At 43.1% G+C, this 20140-nt stretch overlaps 1 protein-coding gene across 1 annotated transcript in view; it reads right to left on the reverse strand.

Annotated features, from left to right (window-relative positions):
- Window positions 1–20140, reverse strand: part of fra (neogenin protein frazzled) — a 518157-nt gene that overhangs the window by 100784 nt on the left and 397233 nt on the right. Inside the window, exons 2-4 of the mRNA XM_080267716.1 lie at window positions 9360–9522; window positions 4419–4564; window positions 2582–2599 (exon numbers count right to left, since the gene is read on the reverse strand). Of these exons, the coding sequence (XP_080123842.1) occupies window positions 2582–2599; window positions 4419–4564; window positions 9360–9522 (327 nt within the window). The remainder of the gene's footprint in view (window positions 1–2581; window positions 2600–4418; window positions 4565–9359; window positions 9523–20140) is intronic.

A 20140-nucleotide genomic window follows, 5' to 3' on the forward strand; every position in this document is an offset into this window, starting at 1 on the left:
GTTTAACGATGAAATTGGTCATGTAAAATCCCATCACTAGGTGGGGTATCCTATCTCGGGGTAGATTTAACATGTAAAGTATAGGGATGTGTTTTTGAGCCTTGGATTTCCCATCCAACCAAGTCCTAAACCCACCCAAATGAGTCCAAAAACAAGTTTCTAACTAACCTAAACCCCCAAACAGCTTTAAAACAAGCTAAACTAAGCCTAATAGCAGTTTATAACTCACCTACACCTAAAAATAAATCCGAAAATTGTCAAATATAAGTCTGGAAAAAATCAGGGTTAGTAAACTGTACCCCAAAATGACAATGTTCATTCCAGCTATGACTAAAACACATGAATCTGTCTTAAAACAGTTTATAAATCAACCTAAACACATAATTTAAGTCTAAAATATCATAAAAATCGGTAAAAAAACAAAACGTCATTGTTAAACCAGGGTTTGGCCATTGTTTGGCTGGGCATGGTGGTATTTCTACCCCCACTGCTAAGCCAGGGTATCACATCTAGAGGTATAGTATCTCAGGGTATACCTGTACTATGCTAGATGGCAGCCACATACCAAATAATGGGGTGATGTGGAGCCTACTACGGTGCCCCTGTTGGCAGGGTGGAGAGATGTAGATGTGGCATCCACCTAGAAACCAAACCTACATATAACCATCAGCTGCATGGGAACATTGATACTCTGCACAGGATGATCCTGCAGGGGTAGGTTTAGGCACATCTGGGAACGTATCCCCATTGACTCCATGTTATAATGGGATTGCTATACGATGGACTGCTTTACGATGGGGTTTTCAGGAACAGAACCCCATCGTATAATGAGGGTTTACCGTACATAGGGGGGGAGAGAGAGAGAGAGAGAGAGAGAGAGAGAGAGAGAGAGAGAGAGAGAGAGAGAGAGAGAGAGAGAGAGAATAAAAACAGGCCACAACCAGAAAAGTTCCAGTGGCCTGAAGAAACTGTATTCTGTAATGTAAAAAGGTCTGCTTTACATGACAATGTAAAACATGCCCTGTATTGTATTAGCAAATTTTGCACTGAATAATTCATCATGCAAACGTATATGAAATGAACCTGTGTAATTTACAGGAAGAAATAAAAATACTGCCCAATTAATAAGGAAAACATATGTATCAGCAGGAGGAAAAAATCTGCATTACAAGTCAAACCCAATTACTTACTGGCACACAATTTTCCATAAAAAAACAATTTATATTACTTTTGTAAAATACAATTAGGTGTTAAAATCAACAGAAATAAAAAAGAATACAGTAGTGCACCAACTTTCGCTACAGCAGGATTCGCGGAATCCACTTTCGCGGCATGCACCAAATATTCCCTAACTTCCACTTTCGCTTGAAAAAAATCGATTTTCGCGCACAAATTTTGGGTCTGGGACAATATTTTGAACTTTGAATTTCCTGCACTGCCCGCCCGCAACCCACCGCCATCTTGAATGACGTCATGTCAACACTCTGTCCACCCATTCCCGCCATTGTGTACGAGCGTGCTAGCTCCATTGTGTTGGATTCTCACGGTTCAATGGCCTCTACTATACCTGGTAGTGTGGGGAAAGGGCCTGGTGGTGTGGGGGGAGAGCCTGGTGGTGTGGGGGGAGGGCCTGGTGGTGTGGGGGGAGGGCCGGGAGGCAGTGGTGGTGATAAAAAGTGGCCGGGACATTCAAAGTCGGGAGGAAAGGCCAAGGCTAAAAGAGAGTATTGTGTTGGAGTGAAGAAACGGCAGTATAATAATGAAATGAAAAGGAAGATAGTTGAGCACATGGACAAGGGCGCAAAAAACAGTGAAATCTGCCGTATATTTAACATCCCAGAATCGACAGTGCGTAGTATGAGGAAACAGCATGGTGATAGCGAGGCAGCAAGAGGTGGCGCCAATACGTCTGGCGTGGCTAAATAAGCCCGCCACGCGCCTCGGATACTTACCCACAACATCCATTAAACACCTCAACCTGGTCTCTGTGGTATGTTTCTCCTCATGTGTACTGTACAGTTTTTATTGTTTGTATCTCACAATGCAATGTACAATAGTGATTTGATGTACTGTACTGCAAGTGAAAATGAAAATCTGATGTTACTTTAGGATAACCGGGAACCAATTAGCCTTTTTGCCATAAATACAATGCCCCAACTTTCGCTAATTACACTTTCGCGCATTATTTTTGGACCCAATTAGGCGCGAAAATTGGTGCCCCACTGTATAGCATAAAAAAATCAAAATCAAAATCTCTTATATGTGACACAAAGCTTGCCAAATTATTATGAAGACAGTGACTGGAACAGTATAATGTGTTTGTTCTAACCTGACAAAGATCCCAAACTCCTCTCAACTCAGTTGATGGCCAAGTATTGTCAGACTGGCTGGTCATTTTGATGAATGATTAAACAGATTCAGTCCTACATCACATATGTGGCTTCCTGAATTTCTTGCATTTAGTATTCAGTTATAGGAGTGACCCAGTTCTGTCAGGTGAAAACAAAGTGACTAAAACTGTGATGTGACATTACTCATAAATGATACAGTTCTCATGCACAAGAAAAAGTATGATCATTACCATCCTCCTCACTGCTGCCTGTTTGGAAAAGAAGCTGGGTCAGTGTTAATGTACAAGGGTGTTATGGTAGTCAGAATCCACACTGTCCACTCTCTCATGCACAAAAAGCAAGTTTATAAACAAGCTATTGTAATACAACCATCATTGTTTATCAGTGGATTATTGTACTCATTTATAATGCAGCAGCACATATTTTAAGCTACAATGGAACCGTATATGATTAAAAAGTATCTTAACATCTGCATCACTTTACATGTACTGTACAGGACCAGTACAGTACTACAAATCATTCCTGATACTGTCTGCACAGCCTTTTATCTTCCCTTAACTGTTCAGAGCTGCTGATGCTGCTGTTACTGTGACCCCATGCTCAACTGAATGTGAATCCAGTATACAGTATTGCAGGTTGAAAATGCCCTTCTGGAGTCCACCATCTTTTTCTCAGAGGATGGGAGGGAGTTGTAGGATGCATGCATATATGGGGAGGGGATCCACCCAGTTATTTCCATGCCACTGCAGGAAGGTGTTCCTTCTCTGGCACAGTGTAAATACAGTTAACCCTCAATATAATGGGTTAATTGGTGAGGAGGTTGACATATCTGATACAGTCAAGTCTTCTTAAACATCTGCTCACTACGTGATAAATCGCTGTAACGCTGAACAAGAAGTTAATTAATTTTCAAAATAATAATGGTGAAACAATTGCGAATTTGCTAAAATGATGCCTCCCATTCACCTGGCTGAGCCAAGATGGCTGCCCAATTTTTACATTTGTTGTGACTGCCTGCTTTTATTCCATTGTGTGTGTGAAAAGCCACTGAAACACAATTGCTAAAGCCAGATAACAGTGCAAGTGCATAACAAACAGCACAGTGTGCAGTTTTAATTCAAGTGATAACTTTCTGCATGTGAAATGCTGAAACTTGTGATTTGGAAATCACATCTGGCAAGGATGCTACCCTACTGGAGAGAGTGGTGCTACTGAATGGCACCAAGATTTTTTTTTTTTTTTTTTTTTTTTAAGGTTACCTGGTCAGAGGTCACCCTTCTTATTCCCACTGAACCCATGTTATACTGACCTCAGTATACAATAAACTGTTATGCGATGGGTTTTCACCTGATGTAACTCCATCATACATATATTGTACTGTCATAAGAAAAACTATTGTTACCCCTCAGAGCTATGCACTATGACACAACGACGAAGTGTTGTGAAATGACGGGACAGGAAAGTTTGTACTGTACCTCAAACCCGTCAATGTTGGTTATGTGCGACACAGATATTAGAATTTGTGCTAGAGGTAATAAAACCTAATTAGATCGTTTGGCCTCTGTGCATAGACGTTCTAATTATCAATTACTGGTCAGAAAAATATTATTGATTTTGTGATTTATTCTTACACTATGCCCTTCTCTAATTTTGTATCCCATCACCTACAATTTTCATAGTATCTTGTCTATGTACTACTGTTCAAATATTAAAGTGACCTTCAAACAACCTGTTGTTACTGTTGTGGTCCCATGGGTGTCTGAAATGTGAACCCACTGAACTGAATGTTGAAGATGTCCTTCTCCTGATGTTCACCACCCTCCTTCAAGGGGACAGAGAGGAACTGAGGAACCCTTGAAATATCCAACTGTGGAGCCCCCTGGTTATATTAGAGTCACCATATGAAAGTCTCCCTCTCCTTTTGGAGGGTGGAGGGAACTGAAGGATGTCTATATAAACGGGCAGTGGAGCTGTCCAGTTATACTGGTGTCATCAGAGGATAGTGTCCCTCACCAGCACCTACACAACTAAATGCCATGACACCCTGGTATTCCCTTGACAGCTCACCAACTATACTAAGCCTGGCCCGCGTGGAGAGGATGGTGCCCACATCCGGGGAGGAGGCCATGCACTGGTAGATGCCCTCATCTGTCTCCTCTGTCTTGGGTCCGTTCACCCATTGGAAGTAGAGGGTGCCATTGGGGAGCACGTATCTGAAAGATGAGGGCTGGGTTTGTGCTCATTGTGGAGACACTGGGTTGTACTCATGTTGGCAAAGAGGGTTTTCTGGCATCCCATTCTTAATGATTTACCCTGAATATCACACCTTATTATTATCTTTCATGTTATTAACCTTTTTGCACCCAGGGCATGTGTGTGTACATCCGTGCTGCGCCCAGTGAGTGTGTCCACATCATACATCCATACGTCCTATTATATCAATGTTTTCTCAGTATTTATCACTTGATGGTACAGAGGTGTGGGAGAGTTTTCTGAGTCTGGTATAGGCCACTGAAGCTCAGAAGCTCCACCCACTAACCACACTAACCAATCATGAAGGAGATGTGAGAACGTCCAGCCATGTCACAGTTTCCTCAGCTAGTAACATCGCATTTTTTGTTTGTGTCTACCACTTGTGGAAGCAGGACTAGATGGCTATGTTCTCTTCCTCCCTCACCATTTTTTTGTGGCTGTCGATGGCAGTTATACCAATTCTATGTCACCATGGCAGAGTCTAGTAGGGATAGTTAAGATGATCTGTATGTGCCAAGTAATACAGGTAACCATGATACATCTGAAAGTGATTTGTCTGTGGGTCATAGTGAGTTACTGGATGATAAAGAGCCTGTTGATGAGGAAGGATGGCAGGTTGTGGTGGACATTTTCTCAGATGAATGGTCTGATGATGTACCACTGTTATGTAAGTACATTTATTACTGCTATTATTACTACTGTATATACATATAGCCATTGAACTATCATACACTGTATATTATATGTGGCAAATATATTGTAAATTATATATTCAGTGGATGTGGGGGTGGCTCTAATGAATGAGGGTGAGATTTGGAAGCTTCCGGTGTTGCTGTTTGCTGATGATACAGTACTGTTGAGTGAAGATGAATGGGAGTTGCAAGGTTTGGTGAATGAATCTGGGACAGTGTGTAGGAGGAGGAATTTGAAAGTTAATGTAAATAAAAGTAAAGTTATGGTGTTTGAGAGGAATGAAGTCACAGAGTGTGCAGTGAGGTTGGATGGTGAGGATATGGAGAATGTGAGTGCATTCAAGTACTTGGGTAGTGTGATGAGTAAGGATGGAACTTTGGGGGATGAAGTGCGTGAAAGGGTACAGCAGGGAAGGAAGGTTGTTGGTACACTGAAAGCAGTGATGAGAAATAGGGAGGTGACTATGGAAGTTAAGAAGTCACTGCATGATAGCATTGTGATCCCTACCCTGACGTATGGAAGCGAGGCATGGACCTTGCAAGAGGGGAACAAGTCAAGAGTGAGAGCAGTGGAAATGAGTTACTTGAGAGGAGCATGTGGAGTAACGTGGAGGGACAGGTTGACGAATGAAGAAGTGAAGGGACGCTGTGGGGTGGATGTGGATGTGGTTGAGAAGATTAGGAGAAATACCTTGAGGTGCTTTGGACATGTGAAGAGAATGGAGAATGAAAGACTGACTAAGAGGGTGTATGTAGGTGAGGTGGAGGGAGGAAGAGGGAGAGGTAAACCGAGGATGAGGTTGAGGGATGGAGTTGAGAGGTATATGAGGGAGGGGGGGGGTGAGTTGGGGGGGAGGGTAGTCAAATGGTGGGTGACAGAGCGACTTGGAGGCGTTTTGTCTGTGGCCACCCTTTGCGGGATTAGGGCATCGGGCTATAGATAGATAGATAGATAGATATTTAAAACACAAGAGAACATGAAGAACATTTCACTGAACATATACATGTAAGAAAATTTTTAAAAACACGAAGTACACAAGGCACATGGATGAAGTCAGGGGGCCTGGGACTGATCTATAGCAATGTGATGTGTGTCTTGGCATGAAGGGGTTTATATTATTTCAGAACTGACACAGATTACATAAAAAAACATTCAAAAAAATAATAATGTACTATATAAAGAAACCTTTGAGGAGTAGGTGCATGGGAGCTTTCATAATGGGTGAAATAGGAAAAGAGGAAGGCAGGCACAGAAAAAGAATGATAAAGGTTAAGAATGAAGTAGGCAGCACTATATCTAGTGAGTGGATGACAGTTGCCACCACCTACCATGTAAAAACCAATAAACAGACAAAATACGTTAGGTCCTCAGTGCTTAACGAAAAATTGCATTTTAATGAAAAGTTTCAGAGGAAAAAAAAATGGCAATTACAGATGCTCTCTAGCATGTTATTGTTAACTCATCAAAACTATTACAAATGATGCTCTCTCTCTCTCTCTCTCTCTCTCTCTCAGGATGCAGGCATGGATTTAGGGGGGGGGCATGGAGCACATGACCATCCCATTTTTGGCAGACCAGTGTTAATGAACAATGTTATTTATCAGTATATATGCAATGAACATCTTACATCACTTCCACCTGCATATATTATTGTTCTCCTATGATAAAACATGAGTAAAATAAATAATCCATCCATCCATCCATTGCCAGACGCCATAATCCCATAAGGGGTGGCCCTTTGACTTTCAGTTATTTGTTTTACAGGGAGGGGCACTAACCCTCCACCAACCCACTTGCTGACATGTAGGGAGCACGTATGGTTTGGTTATATGGTTACCACCCAAAGTTGTAAATGGTTTCTTGGCTTACAGGAAACCATTTGGCTTGTCACTCAATGTAAAGCCACCTGTAAGGGAAAGAAAAGCAATAAGATCTGACAGGAAAGATGGGAGAAATAGGAAGAGAGGAGGGCAGGCACAGAAGAAGAATGATAAAGGCTAAGGAAGAAGTAGGCAGCAAGCATTATTATTTTTTTAAATTCCTAAGTTCATTAAGGGGTAAAATCTGCCAGAAATCACACACACCCTTCAAACTGCTGGATTCAGTCATGAGCATTATACAGTATATATAGAGTATATATCTGTCAATGTGGGGATGCAACACTGCAACCAGGTTGTGCAATGTCCCAATGGTTGTTCAATATATATATGGATGGGGTGACGTGAGAAGTAAAATCATGAGTAATGGAGTGGGGGATGATGTTGGTAATGGTGATGGATGGAATATCTCAAATTTGTTGTATGCTGATGATGCAGTACTACTTGCAAATACTGGGCAAGAACTTGGCAGACTAGTGCAGAGTTTTGCCGATGTCCATGAGCATCGTGCCTCGAGAGTAAACGCAGAAAAGAGTACAGTGATGGTTATTGAGAGAGAAAGTGACCGACAAGAGATCAAGCTGGCTCGATGAATATTGTGAGGAGAAGCACATGATCAAGGATTTGGCTTCCCTTTTTAAAGTGACAGCGTCCTGATTGACTCTATCGGATATGTTTATTTGAAGCTAAACAATGTGGTGACTTTTTGGCGTATCAAATAGAATCAGGACTCCTGGGGCTTTAATAATGAGTGAATGGAAGCGTGGCCCATTGGACTGAGCAAATTTGGGCAGTCTGGTCATTGCTACTCCTCACCCTGCCATAAGGTGGGAAATGATGATGATTTTATATATATATATATATATATATATATATATATATTGTGTGTCTTACCCTGGGTATAGGCTTCACAGTCAGCTTTCAAGGCCCTGTAGTCCTCCTACACACCATACACCACTACATGTCACCACTTTGGCGCTAACAACCACCGTCCATACTGGATACATGCTAGGGCTGTCTCATACAGGACTGGTGTATTGGTGTTAGCGGGGGTATTGTTATGACATGTCAGTGGGTCTTCGGGTAGATCAGTAAAGTCTGCTTTAATGAGAACTCAAATCCTTAAACCGTTCCCAGCCCCAGCGGGGATTTGAACCTGGGTCCGGTAGGACTGCAGGCCATCTCTCTACTGACTGAGCCTCCGCCTACCCCCGTATATATAAGGTATATATATATATATATATATATATATATATATATATATATATATATATAATTGGGATATTATAGGTGAGCAGTGTGTGAAGAATGATGAAGGAAGGGTAGGGGTGAACAGTGGGGATATTAAAGATGCATGGAGACAGCATTATAACTGGTTGTTGAATGAGGAGTTTGACTGGGACAGGGAAGGTTTGGAGCCAGCGGATCCAGTGTCTGGCCCTTGTCCACTAATTGACGCTGATATATATATATATATATATATATATATATATATATATATGTTATACATACATATACATCTACATATATAAACATATATACATACATAAGTATATATACATATACATACATACATATATATAAATATATATGTGATGAGGAGGGGTAGATTGAGATGGTTTGGACATGTGGAGAGGATGGGGGATGATAATTGGGTGAGGAAGGTGAGAAGTGTTAATATTGGGGGTGGGGTTATGAGAGGTAGACCGAGAAAGACATGGGACGAGGTCATTAAGTGTGACCTCAGGGTTAAGGGACTGAACAGGGAGGTTGCAATGGATTGTGCAACGTGGAGAGCTGTCATTCGGTGACCAAGGCCGACACATGCAAGCATGTTGGAGCCTTTAAAAATGAAACGAAATGAAACGAAATACAGTAAGTCCTTGAAATACGAAAACTCGAAGTACGTATTTCTGATGGTACGAAAGCGATAAATGTAGGACATATTCCACAATACGAAAGTATCTGTCTCATTGGTACGAAAAACGATACGAGAGGAAATACGAAAAATTCAAAATGGGCATGCCGCACAGCGCCACGCACCGAAACAGTGAAGTGTCTGGATGGTTCTCTCTCTCTCTCTCTCTCTCTCTCTCTCTCTCACTCACTCACTCACTCCTCTCTCTCTTTCACTCACTCACTCACTCACTCACTCACTCACTCTCTCTCTCTCTCTCTTTCTCACCTCCTGCTGTCACCGGTTGTATCGACTGGTGAATTATCTCTGTGCCAGGTAAGGGTGGGTTCCGGTCTGCCTCTGGCCACACAGTGCAGCCATGCAGGTCCACGTCGCCTTACTACAGTGTCCACAGGTTCCACGGAGAACGACAGCCCATTCCATAACCCATCTAAGGAGGTAGAAGAAAATATAATTATTCACTGGTTCATTCATCATTCAATCTTACGTTGCCCCAAAAGGAGCGTAGGAGCCCGGGGCTAGGCAAGATGGTCCTGACATTTATGATGAGAGTGACCAGCCTCACTCATCCCTGAGTGGCATTACAAGAGCAATAAACCCCAACAACCCCTTCGATATAAACCTGCACCGGCTCAATCTGACTGGAGCGCCGTAATTACTCACTGAACCACCAGACACCAAAATTTGGTTATATGATTACCACTCAATGTGGTAAAAGGTTTCCTGGTGTACAGGAAACCATTTGGCTTGTCACTCAGTGTAGAGTCACCCACAGGCAGAAGGAAGAGGAAAGAATGAAGGAAAGACAGAAAAGACTGGAAGGAAAGAAGGATGGAGGAGAGAAAAGGGCAGATACCCTAGAGCAGCACTACAACGAGTGAGTGGAATATTGTTATTATCATTGTCCACAGGCCCCGCAGATGACCGCCCGCCTCAGAAACCACCTGTGGGGAAGGAAATATATAATAGCGTCACAGTCACCACTTCTGCCACCACCACCACCATCACCACCACATTATCATCATCATCATTAACAGAATCATTCATTTTCATCTCAATCTCTTGCAATGCATTCTCCTCTCTCTTCTTCTCGCTGATAACCCACCAATGTTCCCAGACTTCAGTATGAATTTTTGACGATGCAATAAAGGCTCCAGTTTCAATCACCTGAATGAATGTTTCGAAAGATGCTAACTTGCTAGGATTTGAGAGAGAGAGAGAGAGAGAGAGAGAGAGAGAGAGAGAGAGACATCTCATTATCTGCCTGCTTGTTATGCATAGAGTTGTACCGTACTCCTCTCCTCTCTTCTCTCCCCCCCTCCCTTTCTCTCTTTCTCCCACTCCTCCCCCTCCCCTCCCAGTTCCCTTTGACTTCTTGTTTCATCTTTCTTTAATCTCCTCTACTCTTCTTTCCTTCCTACGTTTTTTCCCCTTTCCCCATCTTCCCTGCCTCCCCCACTCACTCTTCCCCTCCCCTCTCTCTCTCTCTCTCTCTCTCTCTCTCTCTCTCTCTCTCTCTCATTATGTACTCTTTCCCCTTAATTCCTTCCTTCCTTCTTCCTTTCTTCTTTTGTCATTTCTCTTCTTTCTTCCCCTTCCCAATCCCTCCCGAGGTTCAAATAAATGATTGGATTACTAGCCTACAGAGGATTTAAGACTGGCAATCCGACTATCTGGAGGAGATTAGCGAACTGACATAGTTGGGTTAACAACTCAGTAGCCTACATTGATGCTTTTTATTGTATTCTTCATGCTGCCACACATGAGAGCATAGTTTGGTCTAAAAATGAGTTAAATAAGGCACATACACATATATACACAAACAGAAACAGATAGACAAATAGACAACTCAATAAATAAAGATAGACAGACATAGACAGATGAACAGACAGACTGGGATGGGGAGATAGATGAAGAGACATACTGTACAGATGTGAACTGAGAGATATTATAAACCTCTCTAGGTTTCAGTATGGTCAAACCTGCATTTCTTTTCCCTCCCCTTCCCTCCCCTCCCCTCTCCATCCCTACTCTCATCTCTCTTCCCCTCCCCCATCCCCACTGCCCTTCCCATCCCGTCCTTATCCATTACTTCCTTTCCCTTCCCTCCCCTCCCATCCATTCTCCTCCTCTCCGCTCATATCCATCCCCCCTCCTATCCCTTCCTTTCCCTCCTCCTCTCCGCTCATATCCATCTTCCCTCCTATCCCTTCCCTTCCCTTCCCTTCTCTTCCTACCCTTCCCTTCCCTTCCCTTCTCTTCCTACCCTTCCCTTTTCTTCCCTCCTATCCCCTCTCCTCCTCTCCCTTCATACCCACCTCCCCTTTTATTCCTTCCCTTCCCTTCCCTTCCTTTTACTTCCTTACTCCTCCCTCCCCTCCCCTTCCCTTCTCTTCCCAGCCCCTCCCCTCCCCTTCCCTTCTCTTCCCCTCCCCTCCCCTCCTCTCCCCTCCCCTCCCCTCCCCTCCCATCCCTGCCCCTCCCATCCCATCCCATCCCGTCCCCTCCCCTTCCTGACCCTACACCTGCACCCTTTGACGTGTAGCGCCACAGAGGATTAAAAGAGAGGAAGGAAGGTGTGCAACGAAGGACAGAGCAGAGGAAGCAAGGAAGGAAGGTGTGCAACGAAGGACAGGGCAAAGGAACGAAGGAAGGAAGAAACGGTGGAGGGAAGGAAGAAAGAAATGAGGAACGGAGTGAAGAAAATAAGGAAAAAAGTAGGTAAGGAAAGCAGGTAGGAAGGAAGGAAGGAGAAGTAAAAAAAAAAAAACCTACTCAAGTGGCAAATAAGAGAGACGGCCGCAGGAAATGACACTCAAAATGAAGACTGACAGACTGACACTAAGTGAAATAAGCAGAAAAATGCCGTAGGCCTATACTGAGCAAATAGTGAGTGAGAGAGAGAGAGAGAGAGAGAGAGAGAGAGAGAGAGAGAGAGAGAGAGAGAGAGAGAGAGAAACCCCGTAGATATATTGTTAGCAAAGAACAGATGTGACAATACGTGTACTCGCAGATACACACACACACACACACACACACACACACACACACACACACACACACACATTCTTTCCCCAGATTCATCCCGCTTCGAATACAAGATAATACAGGAGAGAGAGAGAGAGAGAGAGAGAGAGAGAGAGAGAGAGAGAGAGAGAGAGAGAGAGAGAGGATATTAAAATCTCATTTATTATGATCTCTCAACCGGGATTCGCGGAAAACAGAAACAGAAGGAAAGGCTCATTATATAAAGATGAAGTTTATATATCGTGGAAAGGCTAACAACACATTCTATTCGCGTAACTGAAGTTTTCACCCCTTCCACTTTCCCCTCTGAGATGCCACGTTGTTTTCAAAATGACCCTCTCTCTCTCTCTCTCTCTCTCTCTCTCTCTCTCTCTCTCTCTCTCCATTCTTTGCGCTCAAATTACTCCTTTCTTCTTTTATTTTCTTCCATTCTGTTGTCAGTCATTTACGTCATCTCTTTGCAACACATAAACCCTGCACATATTTACTTGTATATTTATGTACAGTTTCCTCACTTTTCTAATTTTCGTCTTAACCCCCCCTCTTCTCTCTCTCTCTCTCTCTCTCTCTCTCTTCCACACCCCATGTTAAGCCTTCCTTCCCATCACCTTCTCCTTTCCCCTTCCACTAATCCACTTGCAAGAGTTACCAAGCAAACACCAGTTCGTGCGAGCTTAGTTTGAATGTGCGAATGTCTGTCTGTCTGTCTGTCTGTCTGTTAGTCTGCTTGTCTGTCTCATTGTTTACTTATGTTTGTCTGTCGGGATGGGGGGAAAAAAAGCAGGTGGTCTAGTTGTTAGGGTATGTCTGCCGGAGTATCGGCCTTCCACAGCGCCGATCCTCACTCCCGCGATTCTTCCTCTCCCTTTTGACATTCTCCCTCTCATCTCACTTCCTTTCCTTCTCCCTTTCCTAGCTTTTCTGGTCCAATGTCTTCTTCTCTCCTTCCTTCCTACCCTTTTCCTATTCCTCCATCGTCTATTTTCCATTCCTTTCTCTCCTTTCTTTCCTCTCTTTCCCTCACCTTTCTCTTTCTCTTCATCCTACCTTGCATTCTTCCTCCTCTCTCTCTCTCTCTTCCACCTTCTGGCAAATGGTACTATGAATGCTGAAACAGGGAGACTACCTCGCCTTCGAACATTCCACACATTCTCTAATTCTATAATCCAACATCCCACATTCATGTATTTGAAGATTTCGTAAAACTTCTTCCTTAGAGATTTATTCTGCACATTTCACCTCAATATCCTCTTGTATTTTACTGATGCAGAATTGTATCGTTATTAGAACATAAATCACAGAGAACGCTAAGGAGCATCTTCCTAACGCATTCAACATCCAGTGTTAAACATTCATCATTCCATAATGTACTCCATTAAACATTTTGTCAAAAAGCATTACCCTCTCCACAAACATCACTGAACATCCTCCCGGCCTATGATTCATCAAAGGGTCTTAACCAATTTAATTCCCTCAAGCAAATATATTCAACATTACATAAAACACATTAAACATCCCTCTCTCCACTAAACATCACACCCTAAACATCTTCCCCAACCAACATTCATCAGCAGGTCTTCACCAAATCACCTACAGCGACCTTCTTGCCCAAGACCTCCATTTTTAAATTAACCCAGCTGTAATTAAAACACATACATCCCTTATCCCACCTCCCAACCATTCCCTCCTCCCTCCCATCTCCGGATTTACCTTCTCTCGTTCCTCTCCTTTCCAACATCTCTACATTCTTTCATTCTCCTCCTTTCTTCCACCTCTTCCTATTTCTTTCTTCCTCTCCACTACCTCCATCCCTTCATTCTTCTTACCACTTCCTTCCCTCACTTCCTCTCATTTCTCTTCTCCTCCACCCACTTTCACCCATCCCCCTCTTTCTCTACCTCCACTCCATTCTCTTTCACTCTTTTTCTCCACTCTCCACTTTCTCCCCTTCCCCTACAGTCTCCACTCATCCCCATCCTCTTCTTACAACACCACACAAACCCTCCCTCTGTCCACCACTCTCACCTATCCCCTTCCTTCCATTCCGTTCTTTCTTCCCCCAATACCTTCATTATCCCTCTCTTCTCCCACCTAATCCCCATCCATTCCCTTCTTTATTCCCCCTTCCCCCAATACCTTGACCTCCACCATCCCCTCTTCCCTGCCTCCTTCCTACCAATCTCCCCCCTCCCTCACAAGCCCATTCCATTGACGTACGTCTCTACAAAATACCTCGGAGCTAATGAGGTAATTGGTCGTGCTACCTTTGTGATTGTGTGAATGGGATGGCTAGGGAGTGCAAGTAGAATGGTAGGATGCGAAATCAGTTACACAGATGCAACAACACAGATCTTACGAGCCCGGCAAGTTGGTCAGACCTGTATATTTAATTCACCTACGTGGCCTCGAATACGTCTTCAATCGCCTAAAAATACTGTTGATACATGTCTGGCTGATAGTGTGATGTGGTAAAAGTGCACAAAATCACCTCTGTGACATTATCTCCCTTCACTAGGACATAAAGATACAAAAAATTATATTGACAGATACTGACACACTAATTGGCTAACAGACAATGATGGACAGATAAATTACAAAAGAGGGGTATTCTACCAACAATTACCTATTTTTTAAAAAATATTCCTGCAACACAATTAATTATGGCCTAAGAATGACCTAAGTTACGATGTATAAGCATTCTTCATTAATCCCTTCGGCCTGATGCTGTCCTAAGTAAGTTATTCTCCCTAGTAATAGACGATTTTTAATGTATTTAAGTCACCTCGTAGTGAAGAGGAGAAAAAAAACTTGCTTGCGAACGACCGTGTGTGTGTGTGTGTGTGTGTGTGTGTGTGTGTGTGTGTGTGTGTGTGTGTGTAAAAATCTACGGCCCAAACCTGCTGTATTTTACTATTCTAAATTGTCGCAAGTGCTTCTGTATGAGACAGTGTGTGTGTGTGTGTGTGTGTGTGTGTGTGTGTGTGTGTGTGTGTGTGTGTGTGTGTGTGTGTGTGTGTGTGTGTGTGTGTGTGTGTGTGTGTGTGTGTGTGTGTTTACTGAAAATACACACACGTGATGTATTTACCAACGATCCTATTTGTTACTGTAAAACTCTAAACAAGTCTATTGCCTTTCTCACTTTCATTAATCTCTCTCTCTCTCTCTCTCTCTCTCTCTCTCTCTCTCAAAATGTCTTGCACATCCACAGTTCAACATCAAAAGAATCCATATAGCAGTTAATTAGTGTCACTTACTATAATCTGTAATTTTCTTCTACCCTCCACTACTCTCCTCCCCCCATCCATTCTCATACCCCCTAACCAGTGTCACTATAATCCCCAATCTCATCCTCTCCACAACCATCTATCTCTAACTCACTCTACCATTAAGGACCATACTCTCCTTAATTTTCTCCCTTCTGTTTCATCTCCCCAACCATCATGTCAATTTTCCATCCAGCTCTCCACTCTCCTGCCTTCTCCACTCTCAAAACCAGTATTACTCTAATTCCCCTTCCCTTCCTCCATTCCATCTTACAAGTAACTCCTTCCCCTCCCCCAAATACTTTCCCTACTCTCTCCTCCCCAACTCTCCATGTCAGTATTAGCCTAATTCCCTCTCACCTCCCTTCTCCCTTCGCCTATTCTTCCCCTCCCCTACAGTCTCCTAATCTTCCCCTCCCCTGCAATCTCCTACTCTTCCCCTCCCCTACCTTTCCCCATCCTTCCCCTCCCTCCTCCTACAGCTAGTCTCTCTCATAGTCCCCCCCTCCATCCTCTATCCCTCTTCCAACCCCTATCTCCCTCCTATTTCCTCCTTCCTCCTCCCCTCCACTGGGATTATCATATTCATGGGTCGAGTTGGCCCTCTTGATTGCGAGACGAGAATCCGTCCCCCCCCCCCTCTCTCTCTCTCTTTCTGTGTGTGTGTGTGTGTGTGTGTGTGTGTAACCGCGTGGGGGAAGGTTCTGTTTACAAACAGAGGCCTTTAGGGAATTTCTCCATTCACTTGTTGGTAGGCGGGATAAGATCTTGTGACTCATACTTACAAATTCTTGACATACACACACACACACACACACACACACACACACACACACACACACACACACACACACACACACACACAAAGGGAACTTGTATAATTGTAATCACACACACACACACACACACACAAAGGGAACTTGTATAATTGTAATCACACACACACACACACACACACACACACACACACACACACACACACACACTTTGGCCTAACCTTGTGTGTCCCAGCCTCAGGCAGCTTGGGAACAATATCGATCTCTTCTGCGAGGCATTTTCAGGCCTACTGCGAAGGGAGGGGGGGGGACACTTAACAAGATGGGAGATTGTAGACGAACTAAAACATCATATGAAACCCAGGGGAGGCGGTGGCATAGTGGTTAGAGAGGAAGTCTGCTGTTTGAAAGTACGTGAGTTCGCTTTCCGGCTTGGACAGGGAATAATCTGATGATTCGTCGAGCGTTAAAACACTTTGAGCTGTTGTTCCGCCTGACCCACCGATATAAAAATGAGTTCAATAACACCAGCATGCCAGTCCGGAACGATATAGCTCAAGCATGTTATCAATATGGACTGGGAGTGCTAGTGTCAAAGTGGTGACAAGGGAAAAAAACAACAACTAGCCCTCAACGACATCCACACACACATACCAACATCCAACATGCACAGCTAAAACACGCACCAACAACCACTTCACTAAATAAAGGGACAACCAAACATGGACTGCAGAGATACTCTACACATGTCCAACAAAAAGGAAAATATAACAACCGTAAATGCTAACCTAATACGAGGAGTTAAGACCGTAGATTTGTAGTTCCGTGATATGTTTACTTTTCTTGCTCTCTGAAAATCTTTCCATAAGTATCAATCCCTCTCAATACATACGGCATTTTACTACTACTGCCACCCAGCATGACTATTATGACAACCACAAATCCCATCACTACCATAATCCCAACCACCACCACCACCACCCCTCACTGTCACCACCCCCAGCGTTACGAACATCACAGCACTCGACCTCTATCATCACCATCATTACTACCACAAAACTCATTGCCGCCACCGCCACCATCACCACTGCACACTATTGCAGTGAAATGGCGGGGGACAGGGCGACGTGGAGGCGATTTGTTTGTGGCCACCCCGAACGGGATTGAGGCGTCTGGCAATAGACTGATAGATAAATGAATTATATCGGTAACAAAATCGTACCGGCACTTTCAAATGTATCACACCTTGATAATATACCCAAATAAATATACCAGAGCATTATCAAGTATATAGTATTAGCTAATATCTTAAACCATAATCATGACAAGCAATGACATATAAATCATGAGCAACAGCATCAATAAAAACTTACCTTCACATGAATTATACACAAAATGTACCACAAGAATTATACCAGACAGAATAATGTCGGGAACAAATCATGCCATGGAAGTATATAGAGCAGCAAAAAAAAAAATAATAATAATAATGAAGTAATACATAACAGTACTACTTAACGAATAATCCTTAGAACTATAATACCAGGAACAAAAAGTAGAACTGATACCGTAATACCAAGAGCAAAGAATAATTCCAGCCAGGAACCAGACCAGGCTCAACAAATAATTCCAGGCCTGAATAATACCATTCTGTGAGCCGCTGTATATAATCTAGCTGGCATTCCCGTCGACGCCCGGCTGGTGTTAATCCCACGGCTGGTGTTAATTCCAAGGCCTCACCTGCAACAAGAGAACAGATTGTATTAGGAATTATACTTGTAAGATTATATTACAATTATATCTGTGACATTACGGAGGACTATGACATGAGGTGTGAGGGTGAGAACTGAGTGTGGTGAACTGCTTACCCTGCTACATGGACTCGGGAATAACTGGCTATTGAGGAAGTACATAAATAATTTACTGGTACCGGTATTTTTATGACAAATTATTTATCGTTATTTGAAAATGCAATATGGAGCATTTTACATACAGGTAAAAATATAACTCTGTGAACAAATAGAAACCAAACTCCTTATATAGAGGATAAAGGGACAGGAGCCTCCGTCAACTAAGAAAATACAGTACATGCCACACTTTTTTTTAAGTGAACAAGGTGTGGAGCTACACACACACACACACACACACACACACACACACACTTCAAAATGAACTCTCCCTCCACCTTATTCCCCTCCACACCCCCTGCCCTCACAATATCCGATCTCCCTCCCAACGTCAGTGTTGCATGGAATGGGAGGTAAAGCGACCTTCAATACCAGGTGAGAGAAACGCCAGCCAACTGTGTCTTTCAATATAATCCAACCCAATCTGCTCTCCACCATGTCGGCACTTAAAGATTTCGGTTCTTCTACGGTCTTTGTTTTCGCCAGACAAAAGTGGGCTATTCCCATAACTTGAATTTTAGGTTGTGTTTGCACGAAATCGGCTGAACCTTGGTTATGAAGTCGAAGTGAGTTTTCTTCGTTCCTAATCAAATGAATCCTAAAATTTGAGTACGCTTGGCCATCAACTAAGCTGAATAGGGTTTGGGATCTTCATCAGGTTAAACGTCCTACTTTTAAAAACACTTTTAGACTGAAACACTTACTAAAACAAGCGATTAATTATTGTTAGCACTTCCAGATTCAGGTGTTTCCGGACTCAGGCACTTCCATGTCAACGTTTCATCTACGCAGAAGAAACACGGAAGACAAACGAGGAGAGAGAATGAAAATAAACAGTAAAGGGAAAAGAAAACGAATGAAGAGCAGGCATACAAAAAAGAGGAGACAAGGGAAAAAAACAGATGGAGAAGAAAGTCACGAAGCAACTGAAACAAGAAGAGCGTTTCATCAAAGGAGATGTGCAAACTGAACCCTGCCTGCTCTGGAATTTCATTATTGGTGCATTACGGCAACTTGGGAATAAAACTTGCTCGCAAACTCTCTCTCTCTCTCTCTCCAGACACACACAAGCATACAAAAACAAACAGACACACAGACACATATGGACAGACAGAGACACATGTTAGACACACACAGACAGGCAGGCACACACACATACATATACAGTTGCACACACGCATAAGCACGCACACACACACATACACATACAAACATACCCCAAAACTAACACTCATTTCTCTCTCTCTCTCTCTCTCTCTCTCTCTCTCTCTCTCTCTCTCTAACGCCGCTTCCTCCTACTTACAAAGTTACGGGGAGGCGTGAACTGGAAAACCTGATGGAAATTAATTACACGCTGGTCATGTTTTATTAATATTGCTCATCACGCTGCTACACTCTTATATTTATTATTATTATCATTATTATTATTATTATTATTATTATTATTCGTTGTAGCAGCAGTAAGTGTGATTTGGATGATGACCTGCAATTAATACTTATCTTTACTACTACTACTACTGCTACTACTACTATTCCACCTCTCAGTCCTCTCCATCCCCATTCCAAAATTCCACTCATTACCCTAATACCCATTTCCATTCCAAAATTCAATCCCCATTCCCCATTCAAAAATCTCATTCCACACTCTCACTCCCAACTACTCATTACCAAATCTCATTCTCATTACCTTATTTCCCAGTCCCATTCCAAAATTCCAAGCCCATTCAAGAATCCCATTCCACTCTTCCCCTCTCCACAACCCATTCCGAAATTCCATTTCCAATACCCAGTTCCTTATCCTAGCTTCCCACTCCCACTACTTCATTCCCCATTTCCATCCCATTCCCCAAATCCATGTTACATCAGAACAATCACACTCATAATCCCTACCTGCGAACTCCATCCCTCTGCCAATACGTGTGTGGAGGTGAAAGGATGGAGGGGGATGCTGATAGGGAACGGTAAGGTCGAAAATCTATGCTACTTTAACATGGGATTTACGTTCTTACGGGGTTGTGTGGCGTGGCTCTTTCTTGAGGGAGAATGGGAGAGAGAACTGAGAGGAGGAAAGGAGG

This window comes from Coenobita brevimanus, chromosome 25 (genome assembly GCF_032717465.1).
Source record: "Coenobita brevimanus isolate Jiangsu-jjx chromosome 25, ASM3271746v2, whole genome shotgun sequence".
In the NCBI taxonomy this organism is placed as follows: domain Eukaryota; kingdom Metazoa; phylum Arthropoda; class Malacostraca; order Decapoda; family Coenobitidae; genus Coenobita; species Coenobita brevimanus.